At 35.6% G+C, this 16,419-nt stretch overlaps 1 protein-coding gene across 12 annotated transcripts in view; it reads left to right on the forward strand.

The window, feature by feature from the left end:
* PPFIA2 (PTPRF interacting protein alpha 2) overlaps positions 1–16,419 on the forward strand; it is a 288,488-nt gene that overhangs the window by 192,004 nt on the left and 80,065 nt on the right. For all 12 annotated transcript variants that reach the window (XM_058805647.1, XM_058805650.1, XM_058805658.1 and 9 more), the window contains one exon: positions 2,783–2,857. In XM_058805647.1, the coding sequence (XP_058661630.1) occupies positions 2,783–2,857 (75 nt within the window). The remainder of the gene's footprint in view (positions 1–2,782; positions 2,858–16,419) is intronic.

The following is a 16,419-nucleotide window of genomic DNA, read 5'->3' on the forward strand; positions in this document are numbered from 1 at the left end:
AGATAAAAATAGTTTGCATTTGTTCCAGTTCCTCTTTCTTTAACAAGATGGTGACCCAGAACAGCAACCTTTCCTGTGTCTCTCAGAAATGAGGATGGTTCTGTTTGGGATTTTTTTTTTTCTGTAAACATAAATTTGAATATGGAATCCAATTAAAAATGCTTTGCAATACATTTTTGTATGACTGAGAAAGAAATGTAAAATGAGAAATAATGTTACAGCTTTTGGGTTATAAACCAGAGCAGATTTCCCTTTCAGATCAGAGTGCTGATGTAACTCTGTTTTTTTACTAATAGAATCAAAGATTTCCCTCAATTTTAACAGCTGTTATTTATGTTTGAAAATGAAGAATTAGTTGCCTTTCCAATGTCACTATGGCAAATGTGAATCTGAATTTGTTGTTCACTGGTCAGATGAAAGGGAAAAAGGCTTTCTGTGCCAAGGCAGAGTTGTTTTCAGTTCCTTTAGCAACTGTTAGATTCTGAGAACAAGTAGGAGCCATCAGACTGCAATTTTTGTTAGGTCATTATAACAAAAAAGCAGTGTATTAACTGTGTACCTGGGAGGAAGGCGAGGTAAGATAAGGTGAGGCAGGACAAAGGAAACAACTTCCAGCTGTTGCTCTGTCTTACACTGGTAATGTTCAATGTTGTTGACAATAGGCCAAGAATGAAATGAATATAATAGCTCGACAGCCAGAATAGAAACACTAATTATCTACCTAGTTTTGCTGAAGTGCCATGTAGAAATTGTGTCTCCAGAGTTGTCTGTTGTTTAGAGGCAGTGGTGTTACAAGCTGTAAAATGGCTGTATAAAACCACTGGGATTCATTTCCACAGTGCCACAGGATGTAAAGTTTAAAGAGAATTCTGATTCCAGCTCCTTGTAGAGCTGTGACATCCTCATTAATCTGGCCTAGCTGGTTTGCAAATTCTAGCACCATTCAAAGTGAATGTCAGTGTTAGACATATTATAATGTAATTTTTTAACTACATTCTCCATTATAAAACACTTGGGCTTGAATACATAGAGGTTTCAGAAGAAAATTCAATTAAAGTTGCCAACTTATTGTATTTCCTTTTGACTTTTAACAACTGCCTGCTTGTGAATTTTCTCTCAATCATTTTGTCCCAATACAGCACTTACAGCCAAAGGGATTGAAGCCAGAAATATGATTGTAATTTTTCCATGTTTTTTTTTTTTTTTTAACTTGTCTGGGGTTTTTGTTAAGATGTTGCTATATACCGTCTCCCATTGTGGAGAAGTTGAAATCAGGCCTCTTGAAGACAGGTCTACACCTCTCACTAGTTGTTTCAATAAGCTATGTAAAGAGGAGCAAAAGCCTCAAAGTACTGCATGAAAACTACATTTGCATTTTTTAGAAAGGTGAATAGTTTTATTTTTAAGTGTTCATTTCCTGAATATGTATTTCAACTTTAGATTTAGTTTTAAAGTCAAGTGAACGTGCTGTGTTAGTTTTGCTAACTAATTTTCATCTATTAAGTCTAATCCATTCTTGAAATATAGGGATATGTTTGCAAAATCTTATTTCTATCTGTAGTAAATGAAAATGAAGTGTGCAAGGAAAGGTAATATTTATTAGACTAAGAGCTATCACTGGAAAAAATATGCAAGTGTTAGGACATATAGAACTCTTTTAGGGATCTGTATTTGTCACGGATGAAAATGTGTCATGTTTCTTTGTAAATGAAAGACAGATTTTGTTTTGCTTTATTTTCCAGCTACATCTCTTGGTCTAATATAGTATGCTACCTTGCCCAGCAAAAATTGCTGATGGCCTTAAACATTTGTGCATCAGCAGCTGGAGCAGCATTGCTGCGGGGTAGCTGGAACGTGTAAAGTACACCTTGGGTGTTGACTGATTAGCCAGGTTACAAACTCGTTTATTGTGAGGTGCCTAACGAAGTTCTGTAGATTAGGATTGTCACTGGGTCCCTTAACAGTTGGGAGAGAGAGTCACACACAGCACTGGAGTCATTCAGGTCTGATTTGCCTTTGGTTGTAGTGGGAGACTGCAGCTACATTGCTGGCTTAGGTTACGTGAGCTACACCAGCTGACCTCAAACCAGCTGTGATTGTGTCTTCAGACACATTTACTGTTAATTTAATATTATCTATTAATAATCAATAATGAGCAATAATTAAAATACTGGTAATAATAATAATTGAGATCATAATCATCCTTGGAACAGAATAGGTTATTCATGAAGCTGGTACAAACATAGAGGAATTTCCTGCTTATGAGAGTATACATTGTTTATGACTTTTTGCAAAACTGAAACAAATGCATGATGATATAAAATATCTCTAGTATATGGGCCTGAAGGCAATGCTACAAGTTATTTTTCAATGAATTTATTACATTCAGTTACTATAAACAGATTACTTATCTTCCATGGAGTGACCTTAAAACATCTGAAAATGGTTTTTTTCTTTATCCTTTGTAAAAGATGTTTGTGAAAGTTTTATTTTTATGCCTAATGTGGTCTTAAAATATTTTAATTTGCTGTGTATTCCATAAAATTACAGGCAGACTGTGGAACAGCAGTGTGGCATTTAAAGTTTGACACCTATTTTAATGGGTTAAGTTTTCCTGTAGTTAGGTTTAAATGTTTACTACACAGTATGTCTCATGAAAGGGTGCAACACACATGCCTGCAAATGGAGTGGCAGGGCATACAGTAGAGCATATGGCAGATTATATAATCTTTAAAGACTAATAGAAATTACGTTACTGCACATATTTTGATTTTTCTTCTAGGTAAGGGAACGACTGAGGGTTTCTTTAGAAAGAGTCTCTGCACTGGAAGAAGAACTAGCTGCTGCTAACCAGGAGGTAACATAAAACACTTTCTCCCCTTTTGAGATTAAATTTCTAATACTCTGTCCCATGTGTTCCCTGTCACTTTCTTCAAAACTGTTAGAAAAAGCCCACAATAATACAAACAAACAGAACCAAAATGAAACAAAGCTAAAGAAAAATTACATTGTGAGTAATCTTCTCAGTGAGGCTTGTTTAAGGTGGTTGTAAGATTAATACAACCTTATGTTTACTGATTTATTTCCTCCTCCTCTTCCCTTGTGAGCAAGCCAAAATCCAAGCGCTAGTAAGAAGATTCCCAAATTTCTTATTGGACTTGAAAAAGGAGCGAACCAACAAAAATGTCAGATACTATAAAGAATTCAATAACCTGAATTTCCATTTCACTATAAAATCTAGTAAAACACACACAGATGTATATATACTCATTATAGAAATGTTAGCATTGAAGTATTAAGGGAGGATTATGGATGACTGTGAAATGTAGGTTTGTCTCTTCCCTTTTAACTGCAGTGTATCATGGTGTACTCTGGTGCCATGTAACTATTGTGAACTTGGACAAGAGAGATTTTTTTCCTGCTGAAGACTGTTCTCTTTTGTTTGAAAGGGTGAACAGCAAAACCTGTTTGTATTGAACAGCTGTGTACTACACACATAGAGAAAGTTTTCACCCTAGAGAGATGATTTTGAGGCCAGATAATATAAAAAATTGAGTCTTCTGGTGACTTTACCATTCCCCTCATGTTCTGAACCCACCTGACATGTCCTTTTAACACTGTTAAAAATGAGCAAGATAAGCAAGTGAAATTAAAACTATTTTAGGTTATGGCCATTTTATGGTGTCATTTTATTCAGGATTAAGACAGAAACTGAAAGAAGCCACAGACAAACTCAAATGCTACCTAACAGTTCTTGAAAAGTGGAATACTCACAATTCAGAATAATGTGTGATAGAGACTCCTAAAGGATTTTTTAACTAATTTAAACTGGATAAGGTAGTTTCTTAAAGTTACTTCTTAAAAGCAGGATCTTCAATTAAGATATTAGTACTTCTTTTTTATAAAGTATGATAAACTATAAACCTATTAATATGATATTTTGATTAATCCCTTTGCTCTCTAAAGTAACTGCACTTTATCTGTTAAAAATTAAGATTCTTGTTTCAGAAGGATCCAGAAAAGTTGTGTTCAAATAATATAGTTACTATGTTGTGTATTCTGTTACTTTCACTAGCATTTATTAAATATCAAGCAGTCCCTTTGGTCAGTCAAGCCAACTGAGATGCATCTCACTCCTCCAATCCCTCCTGCTCATCATCCAATTAAATCCAAGTTCACTTCACTGGGCATAGTACCTGGTCTTTAGAGAATTGCCTGGCTATTTGGAATTTTTAAAATTTAATGAAACTTTTTAACAGTAAGGAATAAAAGCATGCACAATGAAATTACATTGAAATAGGACTTCTATGGCTTTTCCTGCCCCAAATCCTTAGAAATGTTGAACAATGTGTCTTCATGCCACTGAAGGCATTTAGAAGGACACTGAATCAGTCAAGCATAACATGGCCACTAACACAATCTGAATATTGTTATTCAGATTGTTATATAATTGTTATTATTATTCCAGTTTCCTATGAGGGACTGTTAAAGCTGACATTCAATTAAAAAATAATGAAAAAGGAGTGAGATGGGAAGAGATGTGGAAGAGAACAAGTGGATTATTTTCAAACAGTTATGTATTTAAACAAGAGTTCAGATAATTTTCTCACAATTAGTTATTTGAGTTAGACAAAATTAATTGGAGCACTGCAGTATTTAAGTCTAGTTTTATGCTAAATTCCACAGTGAATACACAGGCAATAAAACACTTTAAAAATTTATTGTATTATATATGAAAATAAGTGGGCTAAGTTTCTAGGGGAATTGAATACATGGTTTTCAGTTATTTCTGTAGTCCTGTCTTGGTGTCTGTTTTCCCAGGAGAATTAGTATTTTCTTTCATGCCCATTTTCTCATACTTATTCTGAGTGTATACTATATTCAGGACTATATCTAAACATAAAATGATGACAGTAAATTGGTTCCCTGACTTAACAAATTATGTTTAGGTGTATGACAACTAGCAGATAAAAAGTAGCAGAAATGTATATGTTAATATATTTCCTCTTCTTGAAAGCTTGTGGTTGTGGCTCTGATGCAGTAACGGTGAGAAACTGCAGACAGTCCTGAGTACTTATTGAAAACGTTCTTAAATTAACATAGCCCCAAAACTGGGAGAGAACAACTGCAGTTCTCCGTCATTGGGTGGTAACTAAGCTCTCTTTTAACAGCCTTTGTGGCATATTGCGTACATAACAAAGGGAGTGAAGTCGTCTGTAACTGGCAAAGCTGATTTCAGCTCTAGTTGCTAACAGTCTTGCAAAGCACTTAATATTGGATAGGCAATTGTAACACACCTTGAACTCTAAACCCCAGAGAAGCTGGGGTGGGCATTGGATCTGTAGGGGAACTCAGCTTGTGTAGCTAATGTTTACATGTAGTTACACAAGGGGAAGAGAGAAGCGTTTTCATCTTATGAGCTTATATTTTATTAAAGCTTATATTTTATTAAGGAGTGGATTAAAAATTCTTTGAATATATGTTTTCCTAGGGGAAGAGGTTATTTGACTATATATTTTACTTTGCTGCAGCTGGTTAGTGATTGTGGAGGGGGCCATTGTACGTAGCAGCAAACTGAATTGCTGTTAGTAAGTTTTTGTGCAGACAGGGGCAAGATAAACTGCAGTAATAAAATTCCATGTTCATCCTGCTTTTTTTTTTCCATTTCTGCTTACACTCAAAGCCATTCCTAGTTCACAACTGGACACGTCCTGATCATTATCTGTTGTAGAGAAGTTGAATAGAAGATACTGTTAACATTTTTTTGGATAAATTTCCCTTCTGTTTTTAAATAAAATTACTGTTAAGCATAGCTACATTTTCTTACCCCTTAGGTGCTTTTAAAATGATGCTGGTTCTCATCTTCTTCCATATAACCTATGATCTCTCCAAATAGATATATTGCTGAGGGTTATAATTTGCAGTTAGATATTAGACAAGATACAAGTGGGACATCCAATAACAAAGTTCAGTGGTATAATAGTGTTCTTCTGTGAATATTTTTCAAGAGAAATGTGAAGTTTTTCAGTGAGTGTATGAATATTTGAAAAATTGAACAATGATCTGCTAACCAGCTTCCTTTTTACACACTAATTTGAGAAGAATGAGTCTCATTGGCAAGAGAAGTGAATTTATCTTCACAATTTTGTCATTCATCATCTTATTGAGAATTAACTTCAATGCTGAAAATACTGACAAGATACCTACTATTGTTCTTCAGCTTTAGAGATACTCCTATTATCATTACAAATGTGAATCTTTTTTAAAAGTATGCTAAACTACACACATGCAAACAACACACCAAGGTTAGCCATTAGTGCCATATATTCCCAGGAACCCAAGTGCTAGCAGCTTCCACAGCTCAAGACTTCTTAGATTATAGACGATGACCCATAGTGACACTTCTAAATCCATTTCTGCAGCAATGTGCAGTGTTAAATGACAACTGTTGCCATTTCCATTAACAGATCTCCCTGTTACCCTGAGCCTTCAACAAATAGTTAAAAAAACCCAAAACAACCTTTAAAGCTTTTTTCCAAGGCTTTTTTTGTAAAAATCAAGCATTATACATAATTAATACAATACTGGGATTTTTTTTAATGTCTGTGATTCCTTTGCCCATAAATTTTCTCCTGTTAATTTTAAACAATCATCCATCCCTTGCAACATCTTTATGTGCTAATAAGAATCTTATGATAGGTGGCATTTCAAACCCCTGTTTTGTTTCCAGTTAGTATGCTGGCTTTTCCATCTCTCCTCATTAGTAGAAACCATGGCATGAAAAAGAAAGCTTTACTTACGTTCATTACCTCAAAGGAATAAATGGAACTTTAGGAAGCCAGAAAACGTTGGGGCTGTAAAATATAAAATTGCAGGAACTACTGATTTTACTGTATATATATCACTGTACTACCATATGTTTTTCCTCAGCATTTGTTCCAATTGCCAATGATATTTCCAAATGCCAAATAACATTATACTGCCTCTGTCAACTGACACATAGATTATATTTTAAAACACTAAGGCTTCATTTTAAAGCCTTATTGTTACAATTGCTGCTACAAAAAGTTCCTTGGGTTTGAGGCTAAATTTAACTCCTGGAGCTCTCAGAGATCTTGTAGGTGTTTTGGATCATAGTTCAATGCTTCATGTAACTGGATACATTCTCCTGTTTAGGGAATGGGTTTCTTCCTGACAATGGGTCAGTTTATTCATTAGGGTACCCCAGTGCTAATTTTTCAGCATTTATGAAAGCATTCATAAATTATTTACATGACTGAAAAGAGAGGATGGTTTGAAATTTCTGATTCTTTATGTTCCATACCAGAGACAGCAGAAAATATCCACTTATTCATGAAAGAACTTCCAAATACCATGCTAATTGCCAAACTTCTGCTCTTCAGGGCAAATCAAGAACACAGTAAAAAATGCAGTAAAACTGTTACAGCTGAGAACAGTTTTGGTTCTGACCATGAGGGATGCTGCAGACATGACTATGGTATTGCTACTGCTAATGAGATATTCTGTACTAGTTAATATGTATATGCATTTCAAAGTGAAGTCTTAGCTAAATGTGGCTTGTCCTTTTACCCTTGGTTGCATATGAAAACATATTTCTATGAAATCATATTTCTAGATTTTTTATTTCCAGTTAGGTTAAGGCAGTTTTTACAGGGGTTTCTTGGCAGCCTTAGGCTTTCTGTGTAATTACATTTCAAAGTGATTTTTGGAGTAAAAGTGTTGTAAAAGGAATAGTTTCCCAGGAAAAATAGATATGCATTTCTTGAACATATGATTTATATAAAATTTAATCAATCCACAATTTAGAAATTATTGCTGTCAAAACTTTGGATAAAATTGGGTGGAAATCAGGAACTTTTTTTTTTCCTGAAGGCCAGGCTGATGACTTATATCTGTTTCTAGTGACTTGAGGCATACATTTCCTCACAAAGAACCTGAAACAACCTTTCTCTCTAGTACCTTCTTTCATAGCACCATACTTTATCAGAATGGTGCAACTGCTTTCTGAACTCTCTTCGACATGTTATTTTTTTATTTCTTTATAAGCTATAGATTTGCAGAGGTCTGACTCTGAAGAGATATTCTTTGTGCTCTGAACTTCAAATGTCTATGTAAATGTAGCAAAATATATCTTTTCTCCAAAGCTACACATAATTAAAAGTCTTGATTTGAAATGTAATTTTAAATGCTATGTATAATTGCTTTTTAATCTGCCTTTAACCTTAGCCATCTCATTAAATGTTACCTCTGAAAAAAGTTATTGTTGCCCATAAGTTTTAAATGTGGCAATGATGCAAAATGATTATTTTTTTGGTGATTATTTCTTATTCTAAATGCTTTACAGCATTAATTTATTTCTCTACACATTTCAATTAGTATGTGTAGCATGGCAATTGAATAGATTGAAAATTAATACAGCAGCACTACAGCCTTCATTGTCTAATTTTTTTAAAAAGTGGAAAAGACCTAAGCACAAGAAATAGTCAGCTAAGTTGTCATAACAATTTCGTTTTTATGTCCTCAATTAATTCTAATCTGAGTTCTCAGAGGAAAAAAAACCACCAAAATCCTTTGTGAATATTGAGAGCAGCAGGATTGATTTTGCATTGCCTAAACCTTTTTTCACCAATTTCGTGTTTCACTAAAATATAGAGCAGAATAGGTCTAAAATATAATACATTTTCCAGATAGCAACTGAAGAACAATAATTTTTATTGACATATTTGAGGTGAAGCTCACTACTGCATTTGCAAGAGTGGTTTCTTAGTACAACTTCCATAAACTTCTACCACAAAGTCTTCAGATTTTGGCTACTAAAAGAACATACAGTTTCTACCGTGACAGCGGATGATGATTTTGCAGATATTAGTATTTTTATACAAAAATCTTAGTGAATTAAGCCTATTTATGAGTTTACCACAGTGTAGTGTGTGCAATGCAGAAATTATATATTAAATACGTTCTCCTAATTTGGTCTTCTTCACTGAAATGGTTTTGCAGAGCAGAAATGTGTTGCTGCCCAAATGTCTTAGGGTGTTTTCAAAAGCCATCCTGAAATGCTGTGTTCTCTTTCCTCTCCATTTAGCATGTGGCCACCTGTAAACAAATCCTAAAATACCAGTGTCATGTTCTCACTTTGCACTGTCATTTTGTCTAAGTTGAATGTCTCCTGTGTGTTCTTTAGAAGATACCAGTTAGTAAGAAGGGATATGTGGTTTGTGCTCACATGTTCATGGAGCACTTAAGGAAATATGTAGCTGAAGACTGAAGGTTTTTATTTCTTCACAAAGACAGTGTGATTAATAGTTTTAACAAAATATTTGATAATGAATGTTTGCTAGCTCGTATATATTTCTTTCTGTATATTTTTATATTCTTTAGAATCTTGTGTCATAAAGACACTTGTTTTTTCTGGTTCTATTTTCTAAATATTCTAAGATCCCAAGTATGAATGTATTCAGCTGCTTCAGTTTTACTGCTGCTAAGGAAGGATTCAGAGCCTTGCACTGAAATGAAAAATTCTGGCTACTAAAGATCTCCACTGCAATTTTGATTTTTTTTCTCAGAACTTTGTCTCGTGGCTAACTAGTTCTTCTTCATTTTATTTACTTGTAAAATTCTTTGTGGGATTTTTTATATAAAAGATTTGTGACTACAGTAAATCCCAGTGTCACAGATTTATCATTGAAGGGTAGAGTTTTGTTCTGCTTATTTAAAAATACCCTGAGACTGTTTGCAGCCTCTCAGTGTTTTGCTATGACACATCCCTGTGTAGCAACAAGAGCGTACAGACTTTGCTCTTTAACTATTGTAAGCTGTTATTTGCATTAAAGGAAAAGAGAAATTTAAGTTTAGTAAAATAATGCTTAAGGGAGCATGGCAAAAGGTAAAAAAGCAATGTCAGGCTGTGAATTGCTACTTCTTCATTCTTTACTCTTCTCCCAAAACCTGCTGTGCAGCTGTGCAGCAATTGTTTAAATATACATTAAAAGATCAGTGAGATCAATGTTTGAAATATTTTTTAGCAAATCTCTTCAAATCTACTTCATTTTTATGTCTGACAGAAATATTTGATTTAATGAAACCTTGATCCCCCATGATTAGAAACTTGGGTGATTTAATGCCTTGTTTTACTGAATAAATGATGACTGGAGATTAAAAATTCCCCATTTCCTTTAGACCTTGAAGCACAAATTTTGCATAAAATTAGCATCTTTATCAAAATGAGCATAAACCTATTCCAGTATATTCTTTTGTCTGTCTATGTTTTAAAAGCATTTGTTTTATAGATTGCTCATTGTGAAAACAAATTAGGTACTACTACTGGAATAAAAAAATAAGAAATCTAACTACAAATTCTATTACAAATACTCATAGTATTCTTCTGTTTAAATTTTATATTCTCATTTTTTTAATACTTGTAGCTTAAGTCTTCAAACTTTTGCCTCTGAGGAGATTGTATTTTTCTATGCATTAAAAACTATGGCCGAATCTTAATTGCAAGTTAGATTGCTGCAGAAATATAAATATACAGTTGTTTATTTAGTAGCAATATAGTCAGTCTTCCATACTGAAGTGCTTGTATTGCATGTTTTTACTGTGATTATTACTGCATTACAATACTCCCAACAGAGCTCCAGTAAAGGAACAGGATGCCATTTTGTGGGGAAAAAAAATACTGAAACGTTGTTCCTGTTCCATAGCACTTAACAGCATAAATTTGTCCCATGGTGTCCATGGCTCATCCAGCTGTTGACTGGACAGCATTACTGTAAAGCTCAGGTACACAGTGACCTGTGCCATAGGTGTGGCAAGCAACAATTACTCTTTTTACTACCATAGGAGCTCAGTAAAGCATCTCAGAGGATTCAGGCTCATCTGATGCTCTGAATATTCTTGCTCCTCAAAGCATAGAGTTTAGTTTGGCTGGGATAAGCTGGTTAGTTGTTTCTACAGCAGAAGAAGTAGGGTGCAATACAGGAGTTAATAGGTTCATAAGTATTGATAGATGGACTTGGCTAAATTGCATAACTTGATTTTTGACGGGTTATGGCTGTGGTGGCATCTGTTCAGGCGCACGTTCTGTCACACAATCATTGTTCTGAGGCCCTGCACAAATCCTGGTGCATTGAATCCTGTCCCACTCCCTGTGCTGTACCCCATGCTTGGGAGTTAAATGCTGGGTACCTGTCCCCTCAGCCCAGATCCATGCCTGGTTTCCTAAAGGAGGAGAGGCTGGGGCTGCAGGCAGGAAGGAGGTGACTGTGCTCTCCATGAGGTCCTGCAGCTAAATAACCACAGGACACAGTATTCATCATCAAATAACACAACCACTCTGCAATAAATCTGCAGGTATGGACAGTTTTCTGGATCTCATGAGGTTGAGTTATTTGCGTTATTTTAGGGATCAGTGCAGTGTTTCATATTAATCAGTAAAGAGGGATCACAGAGCACACTTGACATTTTTGCACAACAGCAAACAAATATATCAATATATGACAAAGATCTGTGAAGCTAAAGAAGATGCCTCAGAGATTGATAAATAGATCTCCTCTGCTTTGTTTTAGGGAACTACAAAATAGAAAAGCTCTGAGTTTGCAGTACAGATTTTGTGGATTTCTAATTTATCACACATTCCTCACTCAAAGCAGAACAAAGGTAGAAAGAGGGAATAGCATGGCAGCCAAAGAAATACAAGCTGAGAGAACACAGGGATCACACAAGCCACATGTGTGGTTGAGCATATTTCACAATCATTTGCCAACACACCTGAAAACTCCAGGAGATTAAAGAAATTGGAAGGTTACTTGTATATAGTTAGTTTAGGATTGTTCATAGTCAACGTGAGATTAGACACCAGGATAATTTCAGTCTGGATTTAATGTCATCTGTTTGGCAATCTGTTTAGGGAGCTTAACAAATCAATGGAATGCAACTCTCACCAGAGCTGATTTCATAAGGTCTAGTTAGCAAATGCCTTATTTTCAACCTATCAAATTCCTAAAGCAAAGAACATAGTGCTTGGGTAAAGGGGTGCTCAGCTGGCATGCTTTGTAGGGGTCACTATTACAGGTTCAAAGTATATCCATGAAAATTTTAATGTCTAATGTTTAATTTGCTCACAGTATTCACAGAGTGCCTTTCAGGAGACATCAGAAAGAACATGTCATTTCTCTTTGATCTGTTATTTTGGGAATCATAAACTTTTAAATGAATGCTATTTTATCCTGCACTGGAGGTATGAATTCAAGTTTCAGAACATAGCTGGTTATCTTTCTGTCTGTGTCAGCTTTGGGGTCATTTGACATTTGTCATATGACATTTGTCAAACGAGACGTTCAAGCAGACGAAGATAGTTTCATTGCAAGAATTAGACTTGCAATATAGGACTGCAAGACAAAATGATTCTTTACTGTTATTATCTTTTTGCAGATCCATCTTGATGAAAATTCAAAACACATACCCATTTTCCTTTGTTTTTAATCTGCTGGAATAATGTAGTGTTTTTAACACTTGCTCAGTGTGCTTCTTTGGAATGATTATTCAATTTTCTGTAAATTTGTTAAATATTAGATGATTTGTTAAGATCATCTACTAACTCTCAAACCAGGTTTTAAATATTATAACAAGATCATAGTATCTTTTATGCTTATTATTCTCCGTAATAATTTTTAATGTATGGATAGGCCTCACATGCTGAATTTGTATAAAATATTCAAATTGATGACATGACTCAATAAATAAAATCAACTTTAGGCTTCACTAGGTTATATTTATTAATCAATATTCCCATTAACATATGAACCAGAAAATTTATCATTTGTGTTTTCCTATTGGATCGTCTCAACCCTACAGTGTGCCTGCAGCTCTAAGGGTACTCTGCAGAGCCATAACTTGATTAACTAGAAAGACTTTCAAACAAGGAGCCAACATATGCCTGTAAAAGAAATAAATATAGAAATAATTTTACTTGGAATTCAAAAATGTAAAAAATTTGGTTTGATTAGGAAATGTCAACATTAGTAAATAATAAATAATCTTCATTAATACTAATGCGGACCGTCAGTGTAGAGGTGAAATTATTATAAGAGGAGCTGTAGAGGATTTGACTTGGTTCAATCCATAGAAAATGAACCTGATTGCTCAGCTTGGCACCTGGAGAGTGTGATTTACGATTAAAAATTTGCACCCCTTTAAACATGTAGAATATGTGGTTACGTACAAAAAGAAGTAAAAAACAGGAAAACATATGTATCATTCCTCTGCATTAGAAAAGGCTGTCAGATTACATTCTGCAATAATTCTAGGATAAAAACATTGTTTTAGAAATTCCAGATACTAGGAATTTCCTTTGTAATTACAAAATAGATGAAATTTGTATCAGAGGAGCCCATATCCTTGAACTTCTCTGGAAGAACCTGGGGAAAAAATTACTAACAGTAGGAATGTTATTGAAATGTATTGAGATGTTGACTAAAATTAAATGGGTACATTTGGTTTTAACACTTGAAATACAGACTGTTACTCTACTGAGATTCAATTTCAACAGAATGGGAATGAAACTTAAGTTGGGATTTCTTCAGTTTGTACAGGCAGATCATGGCTTTGATATTGTTAAATTGTAGTTCTAGGATAAGGTTCATTTCCTTTCTCGATATTTCTCATATCCTATTTATCTGTTGTATATTTTCATGTTTTCTACAATCAGTAGCAGAGATTGTGATTTTAATACAGATACACTGTATAGGAAAATGTGATAAAACTGGATATACATGCAGAATAGTAGTTTTCATAACAGACATGTCCAGTCAAAATAAACCTAAACAATCTCAAATCTCTAGGTGACAACATGCAGACAAAGAATACAAAAATTTAATTTGGGGAAGACTGGTTCTACTCATAGGGACATATATTGGTGTAACCAAAAGAGGAGAACAGATTGCAGTGCAAATAGCTAAACACACTCTTTTTTAAACTGAGCAGTGTTTTTCAGACTGAATTATATACATTAAACAGGGGTTTTATTTTATTTCAAATTAATGTTAATGTTATTTTAAATTAATTTTATTTTAAATTAAATACTATATGTACTAAGGGCAACTACATAAAGTCTTAGAGGTACAAATATCCGTGTACATATTTATATAAATATTAAATATATACATGCATATTACATATACATGTTTCAATAACTTGTATATTTTTGAAAAGAATAAACATTATAACCTCTCTCCCAAATCCATCCTTAGCTCTGACAAGCTGGAAATTAGACCCTACCAATGAACTCTGGAGATTTTGAATACTAGTCTTTGTTAGAGTAATAATGAAAGAATAAGGGTTTTGCTAGTATTTTCTTGAGTTTGGTAAGAAGAAAAAGAAAAGCAAGAGAAATTAGTCAGCAGGTGTGAAATACACAATATAATTCAACCATGTAATTGATATTTGTTACTGTTTTCCTATTGTGCTAGTCTCTGTAAAAAACATTTCTTTCTCTGTGTTGTATTTCGTACAAATTTTGTGACAAATTAAAAGTAGTACAATTTTGTTTACTTCGATAAGGGTTTCTACAGAAAACATACTTAAATGCACTTGGTAATCTGTGAAAAATCAGACAGGTACTCTTCCTCACAATAGCACCTGCACCATTGCTTTAAATTGCTCCTGTTCTGTTTTCCAAGTGCTGCCACAGAAATAAATGGTGCCTGCTCTGGAGTAGGTGTAATAGCACCAGACAGGTATTTACACAGGAACAATTTGGTCCAGAATTCTTAATGAAGCAAAGGAGGCTAACAAACCCTACTGCCTTATTACCAGCCTCAAATGTTAGTGTATTACTACTTTCAAAGCACAAAAATGCCTGCTGACCCAGACATTTCAGATGCAGTCAGAGCTCAGATGGTGCAGGAGGTGCTGCAGTCGGTCAGTGCCCTGCTGCAGCCAACTGAGTGCCACAGCTGTGCAGTGCCCTGCTGCAGCCAGCTGAGTGCCACAGCTGTGCAGTGCCCCTGCTGCAGCCAGCTGAGTGCCACAGCTGTGCAATGAGTGCCCTGCTGCAGCCAGCTGAGTTCCACAGCTGTACAATGCCCCTGCTGCAGCCAGCTGAGTGCCACAGCTGTACAGTGCCCTGCTGCAGCTGAGTTCCACAGCTGTACAGTGCCCTGCTGCAGCCAGCTGAGTGCCACAGCTGTGCAGTGCCCCTGCTGCAGCCAGCTGAGTGCCACAGCTGTACAGTGCCCCTGCTGCAGCCAGCTGAGTGCCACAGCTGTGCAATGAGTGCCCTGCTGCAGCCAGCTGAGTGCCACAGCTGTGCAGTACCCTGCTGCAGCCAGCTGAGTGCCACAGCTGTACAATGCCCCTGCTGCAGCCAGCTGAGTTCCACAGCTGTACAATGCCCTGCTGCAGCCAGCTGAGTGCCACAGCTGTGCAGTGCCCTGCTGCAGCCAGCCGAGTGCCACAGCTGTACAATGCCCTGCTGCAGCCAGCTGAGTGCCACAGCTGTGCAGTGCCCCAGGGCCATCACCAGTGCAGCACCCCTGCCACCAACACCACTTTCATTGCAAGAATTTGACTTGCAATATAGGACTGCGAGACAAAATGATTCTTTACTGTTAATCATATCTTTGCCAGGGACCTGCAGGGGCGTGTTGATAAAACACTGATAGGCAGGACCTTGTCAATAGTCACCACAAGCACAGGCCATCAGCAGTAAAGGACCATGGGATTAGCATTTCCATGTTTTCCATTAAAAATCAGCAATCTGCAGCAGACTCAGAGCATTTGCAGTCATTTTTGCATGTTGTCATTCATTATGTGTGCTTCAGCAACGTGAAAGCAGGGTCTGAACGTGCTCTCCACCATACAAGCAGGATTGCAGAGAGCAGTGCCAATGTCAAGATTGTAAGGATAAAATAACCAACATATGCCAGAAGCTGCAGAAGCAAGAGGTTTTAGCTGTCTTTGACAGGATTTGGAGCATAGGAGATAAAGACTTAAGCTGTAAAAGATGTGTAACTGGAGGCTGGAGTTCAGTGTGCTACCTACCCACAAACATACAAGATTTATTTTCATTACTGTCTGATTTTCTACTATTGTCTGATCTTCAAGGCTCCCTCATGAGATGATTTCACCATAATTATTATTTCTCCATAACAATGAAAGCTAAACAGCAATATTAATAGAAGATCATAAATCTCAAAAAGGGAAAATTATGTAAATATGTTGAAGATGTGTATTACTCATAATTCACAAAGTTTTTTTTATTTTAATAAATAAATATTTTTCTTGATATTTTAGGACAGGTATTAAAGGACTCAATTGTGTATAGTTTCTAGAAATCTCACCCCTAAATAGTAATAAAGTACACTGAAATTCCAGGCAAATACAAAATAAACCTAGCTG

This window comes from Ammospiza caudacuta, chromosome 5 (assembly GCF_027887145.1).
Source record: "Ammospiza caudacuta isolate bAmmCau1 chromosome 5, bAmmCau1.pri, whole genome shotgun sequence".
Classification (NCBI taxonomy): Eukaryota; Metazoa; Chordata; class Aves; order Passeriformes; family Passerellidae; genus Ammospiza; species Ammospiza caudacuta.